Source organism: Perna viridis, chromosome 5, assembly GCF_037379345.1.
Source record: "Perna viridis isolate PV_CMFRI_1.1 ecotype Kerala chromosome 5, ASM3737934v1, whole genome shotgun sequence".
Taxonomy (NCBI): Eukaryota; Metazoa; Mollusca; class Bivalvia; order Mytilida; family Mytilidae; genus Perna; species Perna viridis.
This window is the reverse complement of record NC_142449.1, coordinates 29,990,252-30,010,735: the sequence shown is the minus strand read 5'-3', so window position 1 is coordinate 30,010,735 and position 20,484 is coordinate 29,990,252. Positions and strand designations below refer to the sequence as shown.

The 20,484-nt window shown below is 32.4% G+C and overlaps 1 protein-coding gene across 4 annotated transcripts in view; it reads right to left on the bottom strand.

Moving 5' to 3' along the window:
- Nucleotides 1–20,484, bottom strand: part of LOC148617017 (protein turtle homolog A-like) — a 133,831-nt gene that overhangs the window by 42,721 nt on the left and 70,626 nt on the right. For all 4 annotated transcript variants that reach the window (XM_088584273.1, XM_088584272.1, XM_088584275.1 and 1 more), the window contains exon 3: nt 8,128–8,460. In XM_088584273.1, coding sequence (XP_088440399.1) covers nt 8,128–8,460 — 333 coding nt within the window. The remainder of the gene's footprint in view (nt 1–8,127; nt 8,461–20,484) is intronic.

The window sequence follows — 20,484 nt, the reverse complement described above, 5'->3', positions numbered from 1 at the left end:
TTAAATTCGAACAAAATCGATTGAGTGGTATCTAACGAGTTGCATCCACAAAGTGTTTCTATAGTGTAGCATGTAAGAAGTCCACAAAGTCCCATAACTCCTGTAAAATCTATCAAATCAACATAGTGGCACAACATGATCAACTAACAAGTGATTAACAATCCTACTAAATTTGAACAAAATCCGTTGACCAGTTTCCAAGAACTTGCTTCCACAAGTGTGACCGGCACAACAGACACCAGTTTTTCTAATTCTTAGTCAACAAAGCCACGAGGGACAACAGTATGTGTACAAAAAACTGGGAGTATGGACTACAATTAACTCAGAGTACTGACCAGGTGAATCAACAGGGAAACATCTCCTAGTTTTGACAGAGTTGGTCATATGATGTTAAATCCAGGTTAAAAAGGAAGAGAGAAACTATAACAAATCTGTTCTCATGGCGGAGAAGGCTACATAATAACAAATCTGTTCTCATGGCGGAGTGGGCTATATCAACAAATCTGTTCTCAAGGCGGAGAGGGCTACAACATAACAAATCTGTTCTCATGGCGGAGAGGGCTACATCAAAACAAATCTGTTCTCATGTTGGAGAGGGCTACATCATAACAAGTCTGTTCTCATGGCAGAGGTGGCTACATCATAACAATCAACAATTTCATAATAATGATTGTATCAATTTCATATTTAGATAATCAAGTTTGATTCAATAAACCAATCACAGGTGAAGTAGCAGGCCCATTGCCATATATGGCTAATTCTGGAAGTCAGTTTTTGTTTGTTTTTGTTTGTTGGGGGTTTAACGTCCGAACAGCAATATTTCAGCTATATTTTCAGCTATATTCAGACAATGAACATGAAATTGATGATAAAATGAACATGAAATGAAAAAAAAAAGGGTCACAAGGATAATAGGGTCGACAAACTTTGATTGCCACTGGAAAAAGGGGGGATGGGCAAGGTCGGGCAATTTAGCCTCCTGTGGCGCAATGGTTCCTACTGGAAGTCAGTGCTGATGCAGTAATTTGCAAAATCAAAACCAGATGCCACAAAAGAATTCGCTAAGCCAAAAGATGCACTTGTAAGGGATACAAAAAATTTTAACAAAATGTATTACTTTCCACAGACCTTGTGAATATCTTCTAAAGATGCTCAAAAATATAAAGGGAGATAATCCAAACTTAATTGCATTTCCTCAACTGAGCTAAATTGACACTTTTTTTTTAAGTGTGTATTTGATATTCCCTTCATATAATACCCTAGAAACTTCATCTTTATTCTGTACATGGACTGCTCTAAACACTTAAAAACAACTTAAGCCAACTTTAACAAAGAGGACATAAATCAAGCATTTAGAATAGTTGTTTGCATTACTTAAGGTCCATAAACTTACCGAATACATACAAAAAGTGTAAACTCATAGACAGGGGAGATAAATCTTCTACAAAAAACAAGTACTGAAAATGTGTTAATTTTCTCAAACTATCAGTCTCACACTTTTTTTTTCAAATGATAAATGGTTCCTTAAAAATAAAAGTTTGGATCAATTAATCATTTCGATATAGATCTTTGTAAGACATAAATTACCATGATATATGTAAAAGTATCCAATGTTATTGGCCCGGTAGTTTATAGCAGTCAATAAGTTATAAATATATGTGAGCTCATGTCCTTCATAAAAGCGGAAGCCATTAGCCCACAAATCCAATATCCAAAGATAACAATTTCAACAGAACAAAACAGGTTTTATGTTTTAAATACATACAATCATTAGGCCATAAAACAAAGAAAAGTGATCTGATTTGTCTACCAAATTAACACTTAAACAGAAAATCTATCTAGAAACTTTTAGGCTTTTGACAGAGTCACAACGTTTTATTGTGATGTGATGACCGATTTTAGACAAAAAGTCATCATGATGAAGCTTTTATAGTCACTATGGTTTAATTGAATGGCGGAACATTACCAAATCAATGATTGCAATGCAATCTCAATCACTTTCATCATTTTCGGCAAAAAGTTTGATAAATGATCCCAGACATGGCATTATTTTACTGTAATTAATCCAGGCTTTCATTACTTAGTATAACATCTTCCTGGTCAACCAATTATAATAGAAAAAAATTAGCTTTATTGTAATGCAGCTATCTGTACTAGAATGGTGCAACAGGTAACTTCAGATTCTTATAGTTTTGGGAAAGTACTGAGTTTAACACATTGCAGTCATATGTACTGCAACAGTTCAACAGCTCCGCTCAGATTCTAGCACAACAGTTATGATTGTACTGAACTTCACAGTTCTGCAGTCAGGTGCACTGTTACATTTATATATTCCAATTTTTTATGATGCATTTATATTTTGATATCTAAGATATATGGGTTAAAATACTGTAAAGATATTTATTTTCGCAGTGTACTAATATTTGCCGTGGACAGATAAGAACAAAAAATATTACCAAAAAAATTGTTTTTTCACACTTTAAAATGTGTATCATTCCTTGAAACCAGGAAAATTAATGGATTGATTGATTGAATGTTGGTGTCTAACGCCCAAGCAGCAATATTTCAACTATATCCAATTATAATGTACATGAAATGGGTTATAAAAAGGACTTGAAATGATGATGGAATGAAAAATGGGATGGAACACAAGGATAATAAAGTTGACGAGTTTCAATTGCCCCTGGAAATTGGGAGAGATGGGTAGGGTTGGACACTTTAGCCTTCTGTGGCGAAGCCTGACAAATACCACAGCAAGGTTATTTAACGTGTAGGACCATGGCATTTTGTCCCAACACAGTGCACCACTATGGTTTGCGGTCAGGTTTTCCATATTATGGCCTAATGACCCCAGCATGTAGCATGCCAGGGTTACCCATTCCACCACCTAGGGCACACAACCCAGTTGCTCTGTGGGCAGAGCACCCTAGTCTCGGCCAGACCTAGCCTGTTTCGGGCCTATTCTTTTGACACCCAGACCAGCATGGGGCAAAAAATTAATTAAGAAAATGTTCACTTGATAGAATTCACAAAATTTAGCAACCCCAAAAATTAATCCATGTGAAGTATCAAGATGCTAAATAATTCTAAACCAAAGATTGGCAAGACAATGCTCACTAGAGATGCATTTAAACTGAAGAGAATATGTTATAAACCAAACAGTCAAATTGGAAGTTGTCCATTAAGAAGAACAAAAACCCACCACAACAGTGTCTGACAAAATATATGAAAAAAACATATCTGTTAACCTTTGAAACAGTTCGTTTTGGGGATTCTCCCCTTTTGACACTGTCTTATGTTGGAGATTTTATGTAAAAGCAAATTATTTTTATAAAAAAAAAACAATCATTAAATATTTTTCACAGAAAATAAAGTAATCTTAACCAAAAACCAAAACCTCTTACAATTTTATGCAGTAGATTCTAAATTTTTCATTAATTATGCAGGAGTCTACCCCCCCAAATATGCAATGGTTACAAAAAAATCCATGAGAGACAAATGGACCAAAAGAATGACAACCAAGACAAAAACAGTATATCCCTTCCATTGTTAGGAGGAGGGTATATTTTATTTATATCATAATGGACGTTAAAGCCATCCAAGATTTATACCCAAATTCAGCTATATATAAATCACATCTTATTGAAAAATCAATTTTCTTCCAAATAATTGCTCCTCCTCATTGTACCTATATCTGATATTATGTATGTAGTTAGGATAAATCGAAGTAAAGCGATAAATTATACAATATTAACGCCAAACCTTATCAAGCGGAAAAATAGTTGACATTGAAGCACAGCCTATTGTTAATTTTCAATTTTGCAAATGGGCGCCTTGCTTAGTCTTGGCAACGTCTTTCATCGTAGACACAATTACGAACGACTTCCACTGATTAAATGTTGTATGTCCTGGAAGATCAAGAATTTCCATACAGTCCAATAGTAGATGAATCTCGCAAGCACAAAATTAACAATTGTAGCTTATTGTTGTAATATTCACGCTGCGTAATGAGTCGTTCTTTGATAGGTTCTGTATGCAAATGAGACGAAGGCACCATGTCTACAGCCCATCTATCATTTCCTCCATAGATAACACCATGTAAACAAAATTATTTTATAGTGTCTACCGACCCCTTATTATTACGGCAGTACATCAGTCTCAACTTGACATACATGATTTCGTAGACAAAAATGCCACAGTAATTTTTGGGCAAGGACCATCAAATTGTTTTAGTAGCATTTCTACAGTTAGGAGCATCTATTGAACTCTATTGACCTCTATTATTAACACAGTACATCAGTCTTGATTTGACATACTCATAGGTGAATCCATGGTTAAAAACGTCAGAATAATTTCGGGATAGAAATTATACAGAGAAATACTGTCATGTCGTTAAAAGTGGCATTACTAAAGAAGAGTCCATCAACCTCTATTATTAAAGTTCTATATCAGTCTGGTCTTTACAAACATGGTTTCATTGATAAAAATGTCAAAGTTGCTTCTGAGTCATCAATGACTAAACACAATCCACATTTCTCTAAGAAATACTAGTTTTGTTTGACTTAACACTGTTAAATTGTACATTTTTTTGCAGTTGCTAATTTTTGCAGACTCTGCCAAGTGAACATATTCGCGGTATCAATTTTTGTGAATTCAAAAAATGATTTGCTTTATAAAGTGTAAACAAAAATTTCACAGGTACTATTTTTCATGCTTTTATGTTCGCCATGAAAATAGCAATAATTAGTACTTCATGAAAATTAATACTTTTACAGTATGTGGTCATTTCAAGATCAATTTTGGGAGATTATCTTCAAAAGATCCATCCAAAAATATCTCAAAACCAAGACAGAAAGTGTAAACACGACATCACCTACCGGTAGCTATGTAAAAATTTTACTCTATGACTTGACTAAATAGTTGATAAAGGGTACTTAAAATAAGGAAATAGTATACACCAAAGATGATGTAAAATTTGCCTTTTATGGTAACTTACAAGAGAGGAAAACTTTATGACAGAGCTATGAGGAACAAAAAGGAAATTCAGAGAGTTAAATGTTAAACAAAACATGCTACATTGTGCTAATAATAGCCCCACACAACCATTTCTGTCAAATTAAGTCCACAGTAAACAGAAAGTAGATAAGCAAGGGGAGACAAGTCATCATGCAAAAAAAACATTATACCAAACATCTAACAATTTCGTCTATTAATAGCTAAGAAATCTGTTCCAAAAAAAGTATGAAGGACAGACAAACAGCGTGATTGCAATAACCCGTTAGATTCTTGGTGTTTGGTAATTTTGTTGTTAACCTTCCATACTTAATAAAGAAGTGAAATTTTTTAAATATTTTTTTTTTTTAATCTCAAAATGAGGATTTATTGGTTTGAACAAATCAAAACAAAGGACCTGTCCTTCTATCTAAGACTCTGACTTGACATCCAATGTTTGTAAGGATGATCTGAGCAATAGCACAATGAGCAATATGTCAACTGATTTCCGTGATTTAATGTTTTTACCGATATTCCAACATGCCTAACATTTCCTTAATATTCAAATTTCATCCATAAACCAAAACCACTGATTCTCTTCTACAAAATGTAATAAAATGTCAGTGTTCTCACCACATCCTACTATTTAATGACCAGAATTAATTAATTTTTCAGTCTCCATCACATAAAGAGGCAATTCAAATGCAGTCCTAAGATGTACATCAATTTTAATAGATTTAATCTAAGGCTATATATCTTGGCATGTTTGGTTGTAATATGCTGTGGTAATAGTACATGGCCTTTAATGCACTATTCCGGTAGCCAGAAAATTACTCACACAACATAATGCTAAAACATGTCCCTTGGGTGAGGGAGGGCAATTTCATATATAAGTATAGGCATATATTAATTTGTACCTATACCAATCCTGCAAATTGCGAATGAAAGAAAGGCTTCTTAGAATGCAGCTCAATATGACTGCAGAGATCAAACACTTAATTGCTTGTGCATGTATGGAGGCACAATGCAAGCTTTATACAGCTGTGAATTTGGACTGTGATTAAACATCTGATGAAGGATAAGAATTCACTTGAATAAAAATGGTCCCTTTATTGCCTCAAATTCCAAAATGGTTCAAGTCACGACCTTCAAAATCAATCCCAGCATTCCTGTGTGGCTAGTACAGGACAAGAACAGCTTTACATTATCGTGACAAAAACAGCTGAGTATCAGTAAATGGTATACCTGTTTCCCATTTTTGTAGCGGGAATTTCTAGAAAAGCAGACAATGCTTTCCCTACTGGTTCACCTGGTCCATGCTCCCAGTTTTAGTGGAGTCCGCATTTATTTTGGTTATTACATCTTGTGTCTGTTTTCCTTATCTAGTCTTTATCCTTGAAATATATTCTTTGGATTTCAGCTTGAATCTTGGTTCCCTTGATTACTCTTTGACACAGAAGAGTCCCAATAAATGTGGAAAAAATCAATCACAGAAAAAATGAAAAGAAGCATCCTTCCATGGTGAAAAATATTTTACTAAAAATATATAATATTTCTACCATGGGCATTTTTTCATTATTTTCCAATGAATGGATGGGAAACAGACAAAATCAGTATTTCATAATATGTCCATTAAATTCCAGCATATCAAAAGAACACCTATTTGAATATTTCTGATGTATTTCAGAATGCTAACCATCTAAGATTTCTGAAAATCAGTTCTGACATAAATACGATTCTTCAAAATCTTATCCTTTTTGCGTCTTTCCAGCTCTGTAGAGTAGACCCTTGAAAGCATCATATCCATTCCTACCAACATAACCCAAGAAACCCCCTCCCATGCACAGCATTGATTGAACTGGTGCTTGTTGGTATCGTCTGCTTATAATGGATTATGAAAACACAATTGTTTTAAAAAATCAAGTCCTCTCCTTGCCGCTTGTTTTTTATGAAAATAAACCTTAACATCAATTTCCTATCAAAACTGATAAGAATTTTGTCACACAATTAATTTGGTTTACATTTCATCTAATGCCCAGACAATATCCTTCAATACTTTTACACAGAACTCTCTAGTCAAAATAGGTTAGAAAAAGGTTCATCTAGTGTAAATTGCCATATGACTTAATCTAGCAGTTGCTTCCGTGTATTACTACAAAGTTTCCTTATAAAATTTTCTTGCAGCTTTTTTTCAGCTAGAAAAGTTTTGATCATGCAACCTTAAATTGCATGTTCTTAAGTACATTTGTGAAAGTTAATTCTGAGATTTTAAAGTGTTGTTATTTCTAAATATTTCTAAAAAAAAATCCATCTTTAAGCAGAGATGATAAATATTTCTCACGTTTGTGACAAGGTTCAATGATATTCATATTTTTAGCTATATGACATTTCCTAATCTCATCCATGAGTGAGATAAAATGAGATTTCTTAATCTCATCCATCAGTAGGATAAAATGAGATTTCCTAATCTCATCCATGAGTGAGATCAAATGAGATTTCTTAATCTCATCCATGAGCGAGATAAAACATTTTTTGTTATTATACATCACAATAAAATGTTTTATATCGTCATGTAAAATACAATAGTATTTCAGCAAGAATGGTGTTTTGAAATCACGTTTTTCCAAAATTCTGAAATCACTTTTTAAAGTAAGAACAAGAGAATCAAACAACACTGGAAAATGCAAAATAAGGAAATTTCAGACACCTTCAGGTAAGATTATAATGCTCTTTAACTTGCCAGAGCCTTGTTCCTACCATTGGGTGTTTAAGATTTTTCTGTCTCAATGTCTCAATATTTTGTATGGTCTTCCATTTTTCTGCGTTTCAGAGTTTTTTAGTGATACAATCCATCCAGATCATGGGTGGATCTTTTCTGGGTCATTCAGTGATACAATTCATCCTGATTTAAAATGGTCCTAAGATTCATGCTTAACTCAGAATTTTTTTTATATGAACTGAATCTAAATAACATGGTCACAAATGCTATATGTGACACAGACCTAAAATCCATTCTTGATCAAGTTATTTGGAAAAAAGTGTATTACCTGAAAATGAATACCCATTTTCTAAGTACAGGAAAAATGTATGGGGTAATTCAAAATGTGTAACTACTAACATCAGGGATAAACTTACTGTTGACATTCAAATACACCCATGTGCCATTTTTCTTGGCATCTTCAATACCATTGATGAACTCGACAGTGCACTCATACCACCCCTCATCCCGTGCCTGTATCCTAGATATTTTCAGTGAAGCACCATTGACCAATTCCACCCTTTCGGCAAAGTCTGGATGAACATTAGCATCATAATTACTATATTTGAGTAAGACTGGATTTTTTAGATCACTCTTTTTCCACTGAATGATTGTGTCAACTTCCTCTTTATCTGGAAATTTCAGTTCACAGTTGAGTATAATTGTACCACCTTGATTAGATGACTTTGTCGTCTCTGCAGCTCTGATTCCTGAAATGAAAAAAGAATTGAAAAAAATCACTGAAATGTACTAACCAAAAATAGGGGGTTAATGGAAAATTAAGTAATACCTTGCCACATAATGGTGGAAAAAAGAGGGGGGTGGCAAAATGTTCAAAATTCAAAAAACTATATTTCTGATTTTGCTGAAGATTGAACTTCACCTGCACTATATGATACCACAACTGTGCAAAGAAAAAAAAATTCCATGATCCATTCTCAAGTTATCATATGGAAACTGACTACAGACAGACAGACAGACGTGCAACTTTTCTGAGGGTGTTACATGATATCTTGCCAATTCATGTTGTGGGGTATAAAAATTGTGGCAGAACTGTCTATTTGGTACTCACCTAGACCACTTCACTATCCAATGCACTGGAACCATTTAAACTACTTGCCTTTCCCAGTGAATCAAATGCCTACCTAGCCAAAAGAACCACCCAGACCATATGCCTTTCCATGGCTAATGAAACCACTGGATCAAATGCTTACCTAGCCACAAGAACCACTGAGACCATATGCCTCATTGAATCACAGTTCTAAAATTATCTCAATATTTGTAAAAAAAAAAAAAAAAGTCATCCAAAGATGTGCCAACTCATTCGGATTAAAGCAAATGAACCAATTGAACTGATCAATCAGTCTCAGAAATCTGCAATATATTTTTTATAACCTTAACAAACTCTTTTCCTTTAATCTCTTTAAAAGGAAAATTACAAATCCAGTTTTCCTGAAGGCTTGTAATAAAGATTGAAATCTGTTATACATTTCCTTGATGCTTACATCAAGACTACAAAAAACTTTCTCTTTTTGATAAAACAAGAGTATAATCCCTTATAACTTCAATTTTATTCCGTTTATCATGTGAGGACGTAAGAGACTAGATTCCGGATCTATACTCTCTATAAAGGTAGATAAAAGTTTATTACGAGGTTGGTGAATATTGATGTGCATAAAATTGTTGAAAACAATGCAATGAATATTTGATAACAATGTTTGAACTACTAATCTTTGATCAGAAATATTGAAGGAATGCTGTAGGACTGACAGGCAGATTCTATGGCGTCAGACACCAATAAAATTGCAGACGTTTGCTAGAGCAGGTACCTTGTTACAATATCACTCACATTTTCAAGGTACACATTTTTTTAAAACAGATCAAACTTTGTTTGGCTGGAACACAAGACCTGTTTATGCTACTGTATGACATATTGCATTATAAAAATGATCTGTATAATCCTGAATTTTGTGATTTTTTAACACAGGTATAATTGAGAGATACACATTCTGGAAAAGTGTAATTTGTGGTCAAAATTTGTGGAAAATATGGATAATCCATCAAGATACATGTGAACACCACTGCTGGACAGATTTATTTTCACCAGAATGTCATAATCAACAAATACATTGCTGTTTTTTAAGAAGGTAGACCTAGGGTAAGGGACACAACTCTTACAAATCATTGGAATGTTTGTATTCTCCATTTTCCATCTATCTCATGTAAGCATCAAAGTAACTCAGACTTATTTCATTCTGCTTCAAAGGAAAGCTTGAAAAGCTTTGGGGAAAATAAATATGATACAAACATATCAATGATTTCAGTATTTATTTCCCAAACCCTAGGTCTACCTCCTTAAATACAGTGACACCAGCCTTAACCAAACCATTGTGAACTGTAGAATTTAAACAATTTCCACAAGTTTTGGTTTATCCAGGTTCAAATATACATTTAAACCAACTTAAATTGACTTCAATAAATCTGGTTTAGAGAGGTTTATCTGTTCATTCCAGAAACTATTTAGACAGATTTGACAGTACATGAGGCAGAAGAGAGCTATCCTATTTTCTGGAGACCACATCAAAGGTCAATTTGGTCTTATCAAGGCTTATGGGAATACAAGTACATAGGATAAATTGCAGCATTAGTATTTTTTTGTTTTTATTTGTGTGTGTTACAACATATGGAAACATATTTAAGTAGTACTCCGGCTAAGAATCATGCAAAATGTGATTCATGGGTGAAAAGCCTACATATTTTTATTTTTGATATTTTGTTTAAAATGCTTTAGTAAACAGAAATTAACATTTGGTTTTTCATATAAGCCGTGCTCATAGGAGATAAATTTGTATAGAATGCACTGTAGAATTCGAAAGTAAGGGAGATAACTCTGTAAATGACATTCAAATACAATAGAATCTATTGGATTTTCAATGTTGATTATCTCCTAAGAGCAGGCAGATTTGAATGAATAATTACATATTTCATAATATAAACCCATAAAACAACTTAATTACAAAAATAAAAATATGTAGCCTTTTTTGTGGTGTATCATATTTTTCGGATTTTGCATGATTCTTACAAAGACAGCTACTTAAGACCAAATATGGATATTTGTTTTTCATTTCTTGTCTATTTCGTCTTTATAACACAGTTAATGCAAAAGTTATTGTATGCAGTAATTCTTGCATTTTTTTCACTTTAGTCAAAACTGACCAATTTTTTTTGTAATTTAAAAAAAAAATCCACCAAGAGTATAAACTAATTCATAATGAAAATTTTAAATTAATAAATATATTTCAATTTCTAATTAGTCACATTTTTTTGCAATAAAAAAAACATTGCAATATTTTCTAATTTGCAGTAAACAAAATAAAACAGAACTTCCATTACTTCATGGCAAATTACAAAACATGAACAGCACTCCTCTAAAATTGAAGTCTCAACTTCACCTTATATTTTGTTATCCCCTTAAATTACTTTTACCCTACATATTGACGATGAAATAGACATAAGAATATTGACCCTCTTTAAAGCCCCTACAAAGACTATTGACATTCTTTAAAACCCCTAAATATCTTTGACCTTGTTTTTAAAAAGCCCTAAATAACTTTGACCTTCATCCATTTTTTTCTTCAATTAGATTCTTCCTTCATGCATACTCTCAAATAGCATTACTGTCGTAATCCCTTACATTGGATATCTGTCTACAACAATCTTCAATTCCTAACTATGCCCTCATAATCAATTTTTCAATATTTGTTCCATTAAAGTTCCCAACCTTCATCCAATATTAATTTTCTTGGAACAACCGTGAGACAGTTTCAAAATCCATTGGATATCGCCAAATCTAATTTCTCTTTTGTGTTATGTCATGGTCCCAGTGAAAAGGGCAAATAATTTTAATTTCAAAGGTTTGTTAAAAAATAAAACACCAAAAATAAGTACTGCTAACCTTGGAAGAGGGCTAATGTCCAATAGATTTCCACTTAACTCTGTTTCCTAATATTCTTCCTTTTACAAACTTATCTAATAATCTAAATGGATGACTAATTTACTGATTGATTGATTGATTGATTGATTATATATGAATGTCTATAGGCATATGTATCATGCATTTCTTGAGTAGAGCATTTTATCAAATGAACAGACTCTACTTTATACAAGAAAGACATGCTAAGCCATATTTTTAATGTGTTATCTCAGATCAAAAAGAGCCTGCAGAACGACAAGTCAATCTTCTGAGTCAGAGCACCAATTGTCACACTATCTCCTATATTCTGCAAACATGGGAGACAGAAGCTTCTACAAACACTGAGTGTTTGAAATGACTCGGACCAAAGATCAAAACAACAAACATCTATGCTAGAGGCTACTTTGTCACTAAACCACTAAAACTAATCTACACTGAACTTTAATTTCCCTTATTAGGAACCTTCCTCATTCAATCAAGTTTTGTGGTATCTTGAAATAAGACATGGAGCCTCCCTGTCACTACTTAGTATCCAGGAAGCAGGAATATGTCAAATGAGTGGAAAAACAACAATAATATTTCAGTAGTCATGTTTCCAAAATAAAGCTACGATTTTTCATTTAGCCTTTTGAAAATGCTACTTAAATAGCATGAACAGACAGACAGACTTTGAGACATAACCAACAAAAAAACTCTCTATGTACCCTGGGAGACAATAGGTGGGAGAATGGTAAATATATTTTCCCCTACAACAAACTCTCCTTAATATACTTAACCAAACTGTAATAGAAAGGCAATGAGGCTAGATGTATTCTCCAGTTTGGCATATTGCAGATAATCATAGGAACAAGGAATCTGCCCTAATCTAATTCCCTTCCTGACAGGAATTTGTAATACATCTTCTTGTTAAGGAAAATTCACTTAATCCCCTATCAGCCATTCAACTGTGAAATACTGGTGCTTCATCAATTACTGATTGGAAGAAAATTGACAAACGTAATTATTATTTATAGCAATCATTTTGCCGAGTTCTGTTTTCACAGTTTCCGAGAATCAGCTAGACTGACATGATCATCTGCTTTTGATTGTCACTGAAGACTTTTATTTGAAAGGTTTAATAATGGAACTGAAATGTAGGGCAAGGATAGGGGCAACTGATAATTAGGCTGTCTGTCAGTCTGAGAGCAGGTCTGATATTTCCAATATCACCTTAATTATGAGATTCAGGAAATTATTATTAAAAGCTTAAATATAGTTCTTTAATTCATTGTTGCTCACAATAATTTAGTTATGACTGAGTAAAGTGTATGTTTAAAATTACAGAACTACAAATCACTCAATAATACAATTTCAAGGTATGTGCTTTCATCATAGGCAGAAATTTAATTGAGAATAAATCAATTCTTTTGACAACAAATCTTTACTAACATTGCTAAATGAATCTGTAATATATGTATCTGAATTAAGGGGAAGAGTTGCTAAGTCTGTTATATTTTAATATACAGGTATACCTCAGGCTAAAAATTAGAACGGTGATTTGCTTGACTCCTGAGCATTTTATAGAGGCTTTGTATGATGAGTAATGTCTGATTGTTTTAATAATTTGAATTGCATTATTAAAGGGCTAAAAATAATTTGCCATTTAGTAAGATGGATGCTAAATATTGACAAATATTCATTTTACTCAGGCATTTACTGTAGGGGCATAATCTCACCAAAACTACTCTGGGATTTTTGGAGCAGTTGCAAATAATAAAATGCCTACATTTTTAATTTTATAAATTGTGGATCCTAAATGATCTTTTTTTTTATGAATAGCTGTCCTTTTTTTTATTTCTAATATGATTCATTTTCAAGATAAAAGTGATTAAGTTGCCCTCCAAACTTTTTAGTGAAATAACAATGCAGACTACATATATGTGATAGTTATAACCTAAAACTGAAAACACTGTAAAGCTCACTTGCTGATACCCCAACTCCTCTGCCTACAAAATATATAGGAAACCCAAAAGTCACTCAAATGAAAAAATGAAATAGGTGTATAACATGATAAAGAGTGTGTGAAAATTTCAATAAATCCCATTAAGTTGTTTGAGAGAAGTTGTAGTTTAGACTGGCATAAATGAACAGACAGACGACCAAACAGTCACAATTATCAATATTTATACCTCCCGCTAATCTACTGGGGGATAAAAAAAAGTTCCAATTAACTCAAAGATATCCAATAATCATGTGTATTAGGTTTATGTCAATATTGTTACCTAATGCAGTCAAAGACTTTCATTATACAGTACAGTACCTAAACCAATCCATGGCACAAAAATTGCAATAGTTCATCGATTATCGATCAGTTTCCAATCAGTCATCGATCCGTCAAATCGATCCATTAAACCAATGATCGCATCACATGACCACGGAGCGATCAAAATATTTTAGAGTTTTCATTGTTTTCTTTGCCAATTTTACACATATTTACATAATGCAATAGATTTAAACAAAAATTTATACTTTTATTTTTTATTTTTTTTATTTTCAATAGATCATCAGTCAATTTACATAACAAAACTGCCATCAGTTCGGTCACTGGTGATCAAATCGGTTCAAGGATTGTAAATTCTACTTGTTTAAATACCAAATGGAACTAAGAACTTTTGTTGGTACAATTTTTTTTTTAAACTCAAAACAAAGGATTGCTTCAGTTACCTTATTATTTGCAGTTGCAATAAATAACTTTAAACTTTAACGTTATTTCCATATTTAAAAATAAGGAGTAAGTTATCACCTATTTCTGCTTTTCCCATATCAAGCTATCATAATTTTTTTTAAGATGCAAATCAGGTTATTAATTGTACTTGCTACATTGTATATTCAATTCCTTTTGAAAAAATAAAATACTATTTCCAACCTAACCTAAGCATCCAGAACCTTGGCTTAATAAAATCTTTTTTTTTGCATGCCATTCAATAAGGATTCATCTATAATGTTTACCCTCATCCTCAGTCCTCAGGTAATATACACATTATGTTAAAACATGAACATATATATTTATTTAGTTCTTCAGTGCCTTAGGTTAACATGTTGTCAAACATTTCACAAACACAACCAAGTAACTTAAATTGACAATTTTATATCAATCTACTTAACACCTACGACAAGCCTCCACCAAAAAATACAAAACATTTAAAAAAAGATTTCCTATTCTGATATCTTCATGTTAAAAAAAACTTCACCTTTACATGACTTTTAACAGACTAAAACATTCCAATTTCTCACAAATTGGACAAACTTGAGAAGAATTTAAGGGGATGATACCCTGGGGACGTATTCAGCTTCAACATTCAACAACATTGTGGGCTGCCAGATAAATAGCAATTATCCCCTGAAATACATGCTAAACTTGCATATCTTAAGGGGATATTAACACAAAATGCTGCTAGCTTATTAAGAAATTAGAAATCAATAAAAGTTTCAAAAGCCAGATATTTTGAAGCCTGAGTGTTTAAATCAGTCTGATCATCACTAAATTTGAAAATGATGTTGGTGAAATTAAGCATGGTAAGAAAATGAAGTCCACCAGGATCTTTGTTTTATGTGATGAAACATTGCATGTAAAGCTTCTCATTAACAACCACTACAGAATAATCTCCAATCTAGCTAATGAACAGGATAAAAAAAAAAGACTGAATGACTGGAAAAATATCGGAGGATTGGAAACCTTATCATGCTTTGATAGTGTACTTCTTAATTTCCGATCCAGTAGAGAATTAATCTTCCCAAACTTTTGACGATATTGGGTTAATGATATTAACCAACCATGACAAAAATGAGTGGGAAATACTGTCACCTTCTATCGATGTGCATGCCTTTCAGTGATTCAGTAACTTTCTAATTGTGACTACAACTTTGCATGGTAAATTAGTCGCCTCAAAGTATATCATAAGAAATTAATTTTTGAAGACAAGTTTTTGGTTGAATAAATTCTAAAGAACTAAATAGTGCTAAAGGCAAGCACTTGTTCATAGACAAATGAATCAAGTACACCTACAATACTGGCCAATTTTGACAGACAATGTCACATGCACATCCTACTAAAGAAATTGCATTTTTGCCTACATTTTTTAAATTGCAGTGGATTCCTACCTCATTTGCAGAAAGATAAAGATCTTGCCTGTAGCAACATTAACCTGAATAGCAAATCTTTTGTGCTAGTTTTTCAGGTAATATTGATTTTTGAATATAAGGGTGCACTTGATTTACCATATGAATTCAGACAAGGAATTATAACGAAGTACTACATCTGGTGTACTAAAAAAAAAATGAATTAATTGTGGGCAAAGAGGTAAAGTTAAAACATAAATTACTGCATATAATCTTTTAGTAAAAGTCTTCATCAGAATCAAGTAAAACAGGAAAAAATCTGAAACATTCATGTCAAAAAATCATTAATATGACAACACACTTTCACTCTAGAATGTCTTCTCTACTTACATGAACACAACATGATCTATACAGCAGAAGAAATTTTTGGAAATTTTTAATTAGAATGTTAGAAGATAGACATTTTAGACAAAGGTTTCAATGCAAATAGGCTGCAATGTTCATTTACAGTGCATATAAATGAAGTTGTAACTAATTTAACCAAAATGATATGGAAAATCTTGTGATTATATTTCTTGATTCTGATGGTACAAATAGTCAATTACGGTGTTAAAGCAAAGTTAATTATCAAACAGAGAAATACTGTCATATAAAACTACCTTGAATTTCACCAGTAGCAGTTATAAAAAGATAAAAATACCCAATGAAAAATTAACAAATGATTGGCACACAAACCTCAAGAAAATATTACAGATAAAAGACAAAAATACCCTATGAAAAATGAAACAAATCTTGTAAAAACACATTCCTAATAATTTCTTAATTACTTGAAAATTAGCAGCCAAAATCACCAGAACGATGTAGCAAAAACAGATTTTGGCAGGAATATTATACTACGTAATGAATGATTAATTAGTAAAACATAGTTGACTTGTCTTAAATGACAAACAATGGAAGGTTATAAGAGATTGATGTAAGTAAAAAATGCACAGAAAAACGTCCAAGAAAACATGACCTTCACAAGGTATTGGAAAAATGTGGGCAAAAACAGAGAAAAACTCAACCAATGTAAGCTTTGATAAATGTATTAGAAATTGCAGCCAAAATAGATTTGCATTGTTTGACCCTTTGGACCAATTTTACATACATTTTCAGCTATTCTAAATGACAATTATAGTAATACTACAATGTAGATTTATGTCTCTAATCAATGCTTTCATTCTCCACAGCATTCCTGCAAGGACTATGGCATTCTATACATACGCACCTGAATAAACTCAAAAGTTTGACTACACAAATACATTTAAGCCATAATAATCATGTAAAAAATACATGAAGATAATTTGTTGCCATCAATTTCACAAAAGCTGGTAAGAATGAAGTTGGTCTATAACTTATTATATAATTATGAGGCTAAAAAAATAAAAATTTTTGTTCCCTGCTACCAGCAACAAAAAAATAGGATAGGTAGGTAGGAAATTTATTTTATTTTTCAAAAACATTTTACACTAACTGGAGAAGCAGTCTGGACTTAAGCAGAATGTTCATAAAATTTTAAGGGCAGGCACAAAAAATAGGGTAGGTAAGATAGCAGAAAACAAGCTTTTTTTGGCCTGATGTTAAAATAGAAAATAGCAATATGAAGTGAAACCTTATGAAAAATTTTAAACTAACAACTTTTTATGAAATGGTCTGTGGATCACCTTTGGAGCAGGGCTTATGATGCTTAAGTAGTTAAATATTTGATGTTGACATTGAGTAGTACCGGTAAGTGATGAGAATCTGTTTTTCGCTTTAACTTAAACCTTTCAAATACACACAATACTTTATCTCAAACGAAAGATAACATAATGTTAATGACAACTATACTGTAAACGTACCAATTTTACGTGGTGTATTAATGTTGGCTATTTTCGGGGCAGACAGAAAACGGCGAAATATAGTATAACGAAATTAATTTTTAACACTATATAACGCTTATCATTCTTTTTTAAACCAGGAAAATTGATCCCCACTAATATGTTCATCTGACAGAATCGGAAAAATTAGCAGCCGCAAAAATTAATATGTTTATCGTCCGTTATAAAGTATATGCTTGTTTTCATAAAAAGTAAATGTACTACATCTATGCTGTATTCTAGAATGAAGGGAGCTGTTCTAAAAATACCCCTAAAATAAATGCTAATAACATGTGATATTACAAATGGAAATACAATGTAAATGCTTTGATACACTGCTAAGTTATGCTTATATCTGACTGCAAAAATTATTGTGAAATTAAGTACATACAAGTGACTCTTTCTTTAGTGAATTTTTTTTTTTTAAATGAAGCCTTAGATTAAATATTTTTTTAAAACCCACCCTATATCTTACGACAGGAATGAGAATGGAATAAAATATTTCTGTATAAGTATAATTTACAGTTAGTTTAAAAATAACTTAAAAACATAAGAAGCCGATCTAAATCTCCTAAAGCTCTGTTCAGAAGAAATCTATTCAATACATCTACCTAAACCATCAAACAGACCTTAACAAAGACACTCAACATGAGGTACGCAATTCAATTTCATTTCGTTCCAATAAAATCTTTATCTGTTGCCGCCATCAAGATTCCTAATTCTATAACTCTCATAACGAATTCATATACCATGTTCTAAACATGGAAAGTACCAACAGTCACTGTATAGATTTGTCATAGTTCCCACAGGGTCGTCATGTCGTGAGAGACTTGACACTACTATGAAATTCTCTCTACTGCCAAGTTTTCCCGTACTTTTCATGCAGTGAAACAGGATTGATGTTCATCATAGTAATTCAATAATTTCTTTGGCGTGAATTTCTTGTCTGCAGTTATTCGTTCAATATCACTTAAAGATGAAACTTGTCAAAACAATATGAAAGAAAACCTAATCCGCAATACTGCTATATATGTCCATATATGAAAAATGATGTGAGGATGAGAATAAAAAACAGAATGCTACATTCCTTTTACATTACTATAAACATTTTAACAAATTCTGAATGCACAAAGTTGTCAGCAATTAAAAAAAGAAAATTAAATTTGCATTTTATAAAAAAAAATGCCTATTAATCTGTTTTGATAGCAGAAGACATCCAGGACTAAAAGATGTAACAGGAACTAACTCAGATCACTGATGAAAGAACTGGAGATCTGTAGATAACAAAAGTACCAGTATAAAGCTGTCAAAATCATTTTAAGAGCAACAACCAATTCCAATATAACCAATATAGAAAAGTATTACCCGGTAATCTTTGAAATTATGATACACAGCTACTAATAATTTTTCATTTACAAATTATTTTTCCATGAAGTACTGTTTTTTTTATGTTTTCATTGGTCGCAAGTGTGACATTTTTTTGTTGGTCATACAATACACAAAACATTCTAAACAAAGATAAATTTTATAAACAGAATCCAAAAATTCAATGCTCAAGAATTGGGTGATTTTTTTTTCCAGTACTATTTAAAATCAATTGTGTATTCACTCCTCAACTTTTCAAATTCTTGCCCCACAGTTTAAAGCCCTTCCAAGCACATAAACTCCATAAAAAATGAAAGTAGTCTTAATGTCTAAATGGCATGCATACAAAAAAATAATGGCCAAGAGCAGTGACTAAAATTTCATAGTCAATGCTAGTCACACAGGGAGTGTCGACAAAGTATCTTATTCTGAATTATAAAAATGTAATTTTTCATACAGTTCATCATGAAGATAGTTAAGAAAAATAGTGTCTATTTCCTGTTCATTTTTCAATATAAGATACCAATCCAAAAGGCCTATTGGGATAACTAACCGCAAGAAAATAACCAATGGGAATTGTCGCTATTCAGTTTATTTCTACGAAGGAAGTAAAACCTAAAATAAGTGTCAGTCACAGCCAACTTCTCCTTTATTCTGTAAATTGAAAGTGGTTGTGTTCCTGTACTAGTCTTAACTCTCATGAGACGTCATCTTTAATTGACCTCTCAAATCGCCCAACGATACAGAAATAAGTTTCATGTTTTGAATACTTATCAATATGACAAGAGCATTTCACTAACTTGTCCAGACAGAATTGATTCCATATAATTCTGCTTTAGTCTTAACAAGACCTTTTTTTGTTTCAGAACTGATATGTTTGATGTGCACCTTACTCTAAATGGTTCCATATATATCGGTAATGCTAAAACCCTTGGTACAGGCTGGATTTGTTGTGCATTTGCGTACTTGTTACCCTCTAACGTAAGGGGGAGACTTCCAAAAATTTAGAGTCTCCAAAACAAAAATGTAAGAATTATTGTAGGTTTTTGGTTAAAATTACTAAATTTACTGTGAAAACTACTAATTAATTTAATTTTTAGATAAAATGTTTGCTTTCACGTATAAATCTCCCAAATGAGGCAGTGTTGATCAATTGGGAGAATGTTCCATATGAACCGTTCAAATGGTTATCTCCCAAATGAGGCAGTGTTGATCAATGGGGAGAATCTTCCATGTGAACCAGTTAACAGGTATGAGTGCTGGTATAGGCTGGGTTTGTTTAGACTTCTCATCATTACAAAGATGGGTTGATGACTCAAATAACTTGAAAGGGCCAAATACCAACACTAAAGATACCATTAGTTTATTTTGAATTTACACCATGATACAAATCTTTTTCT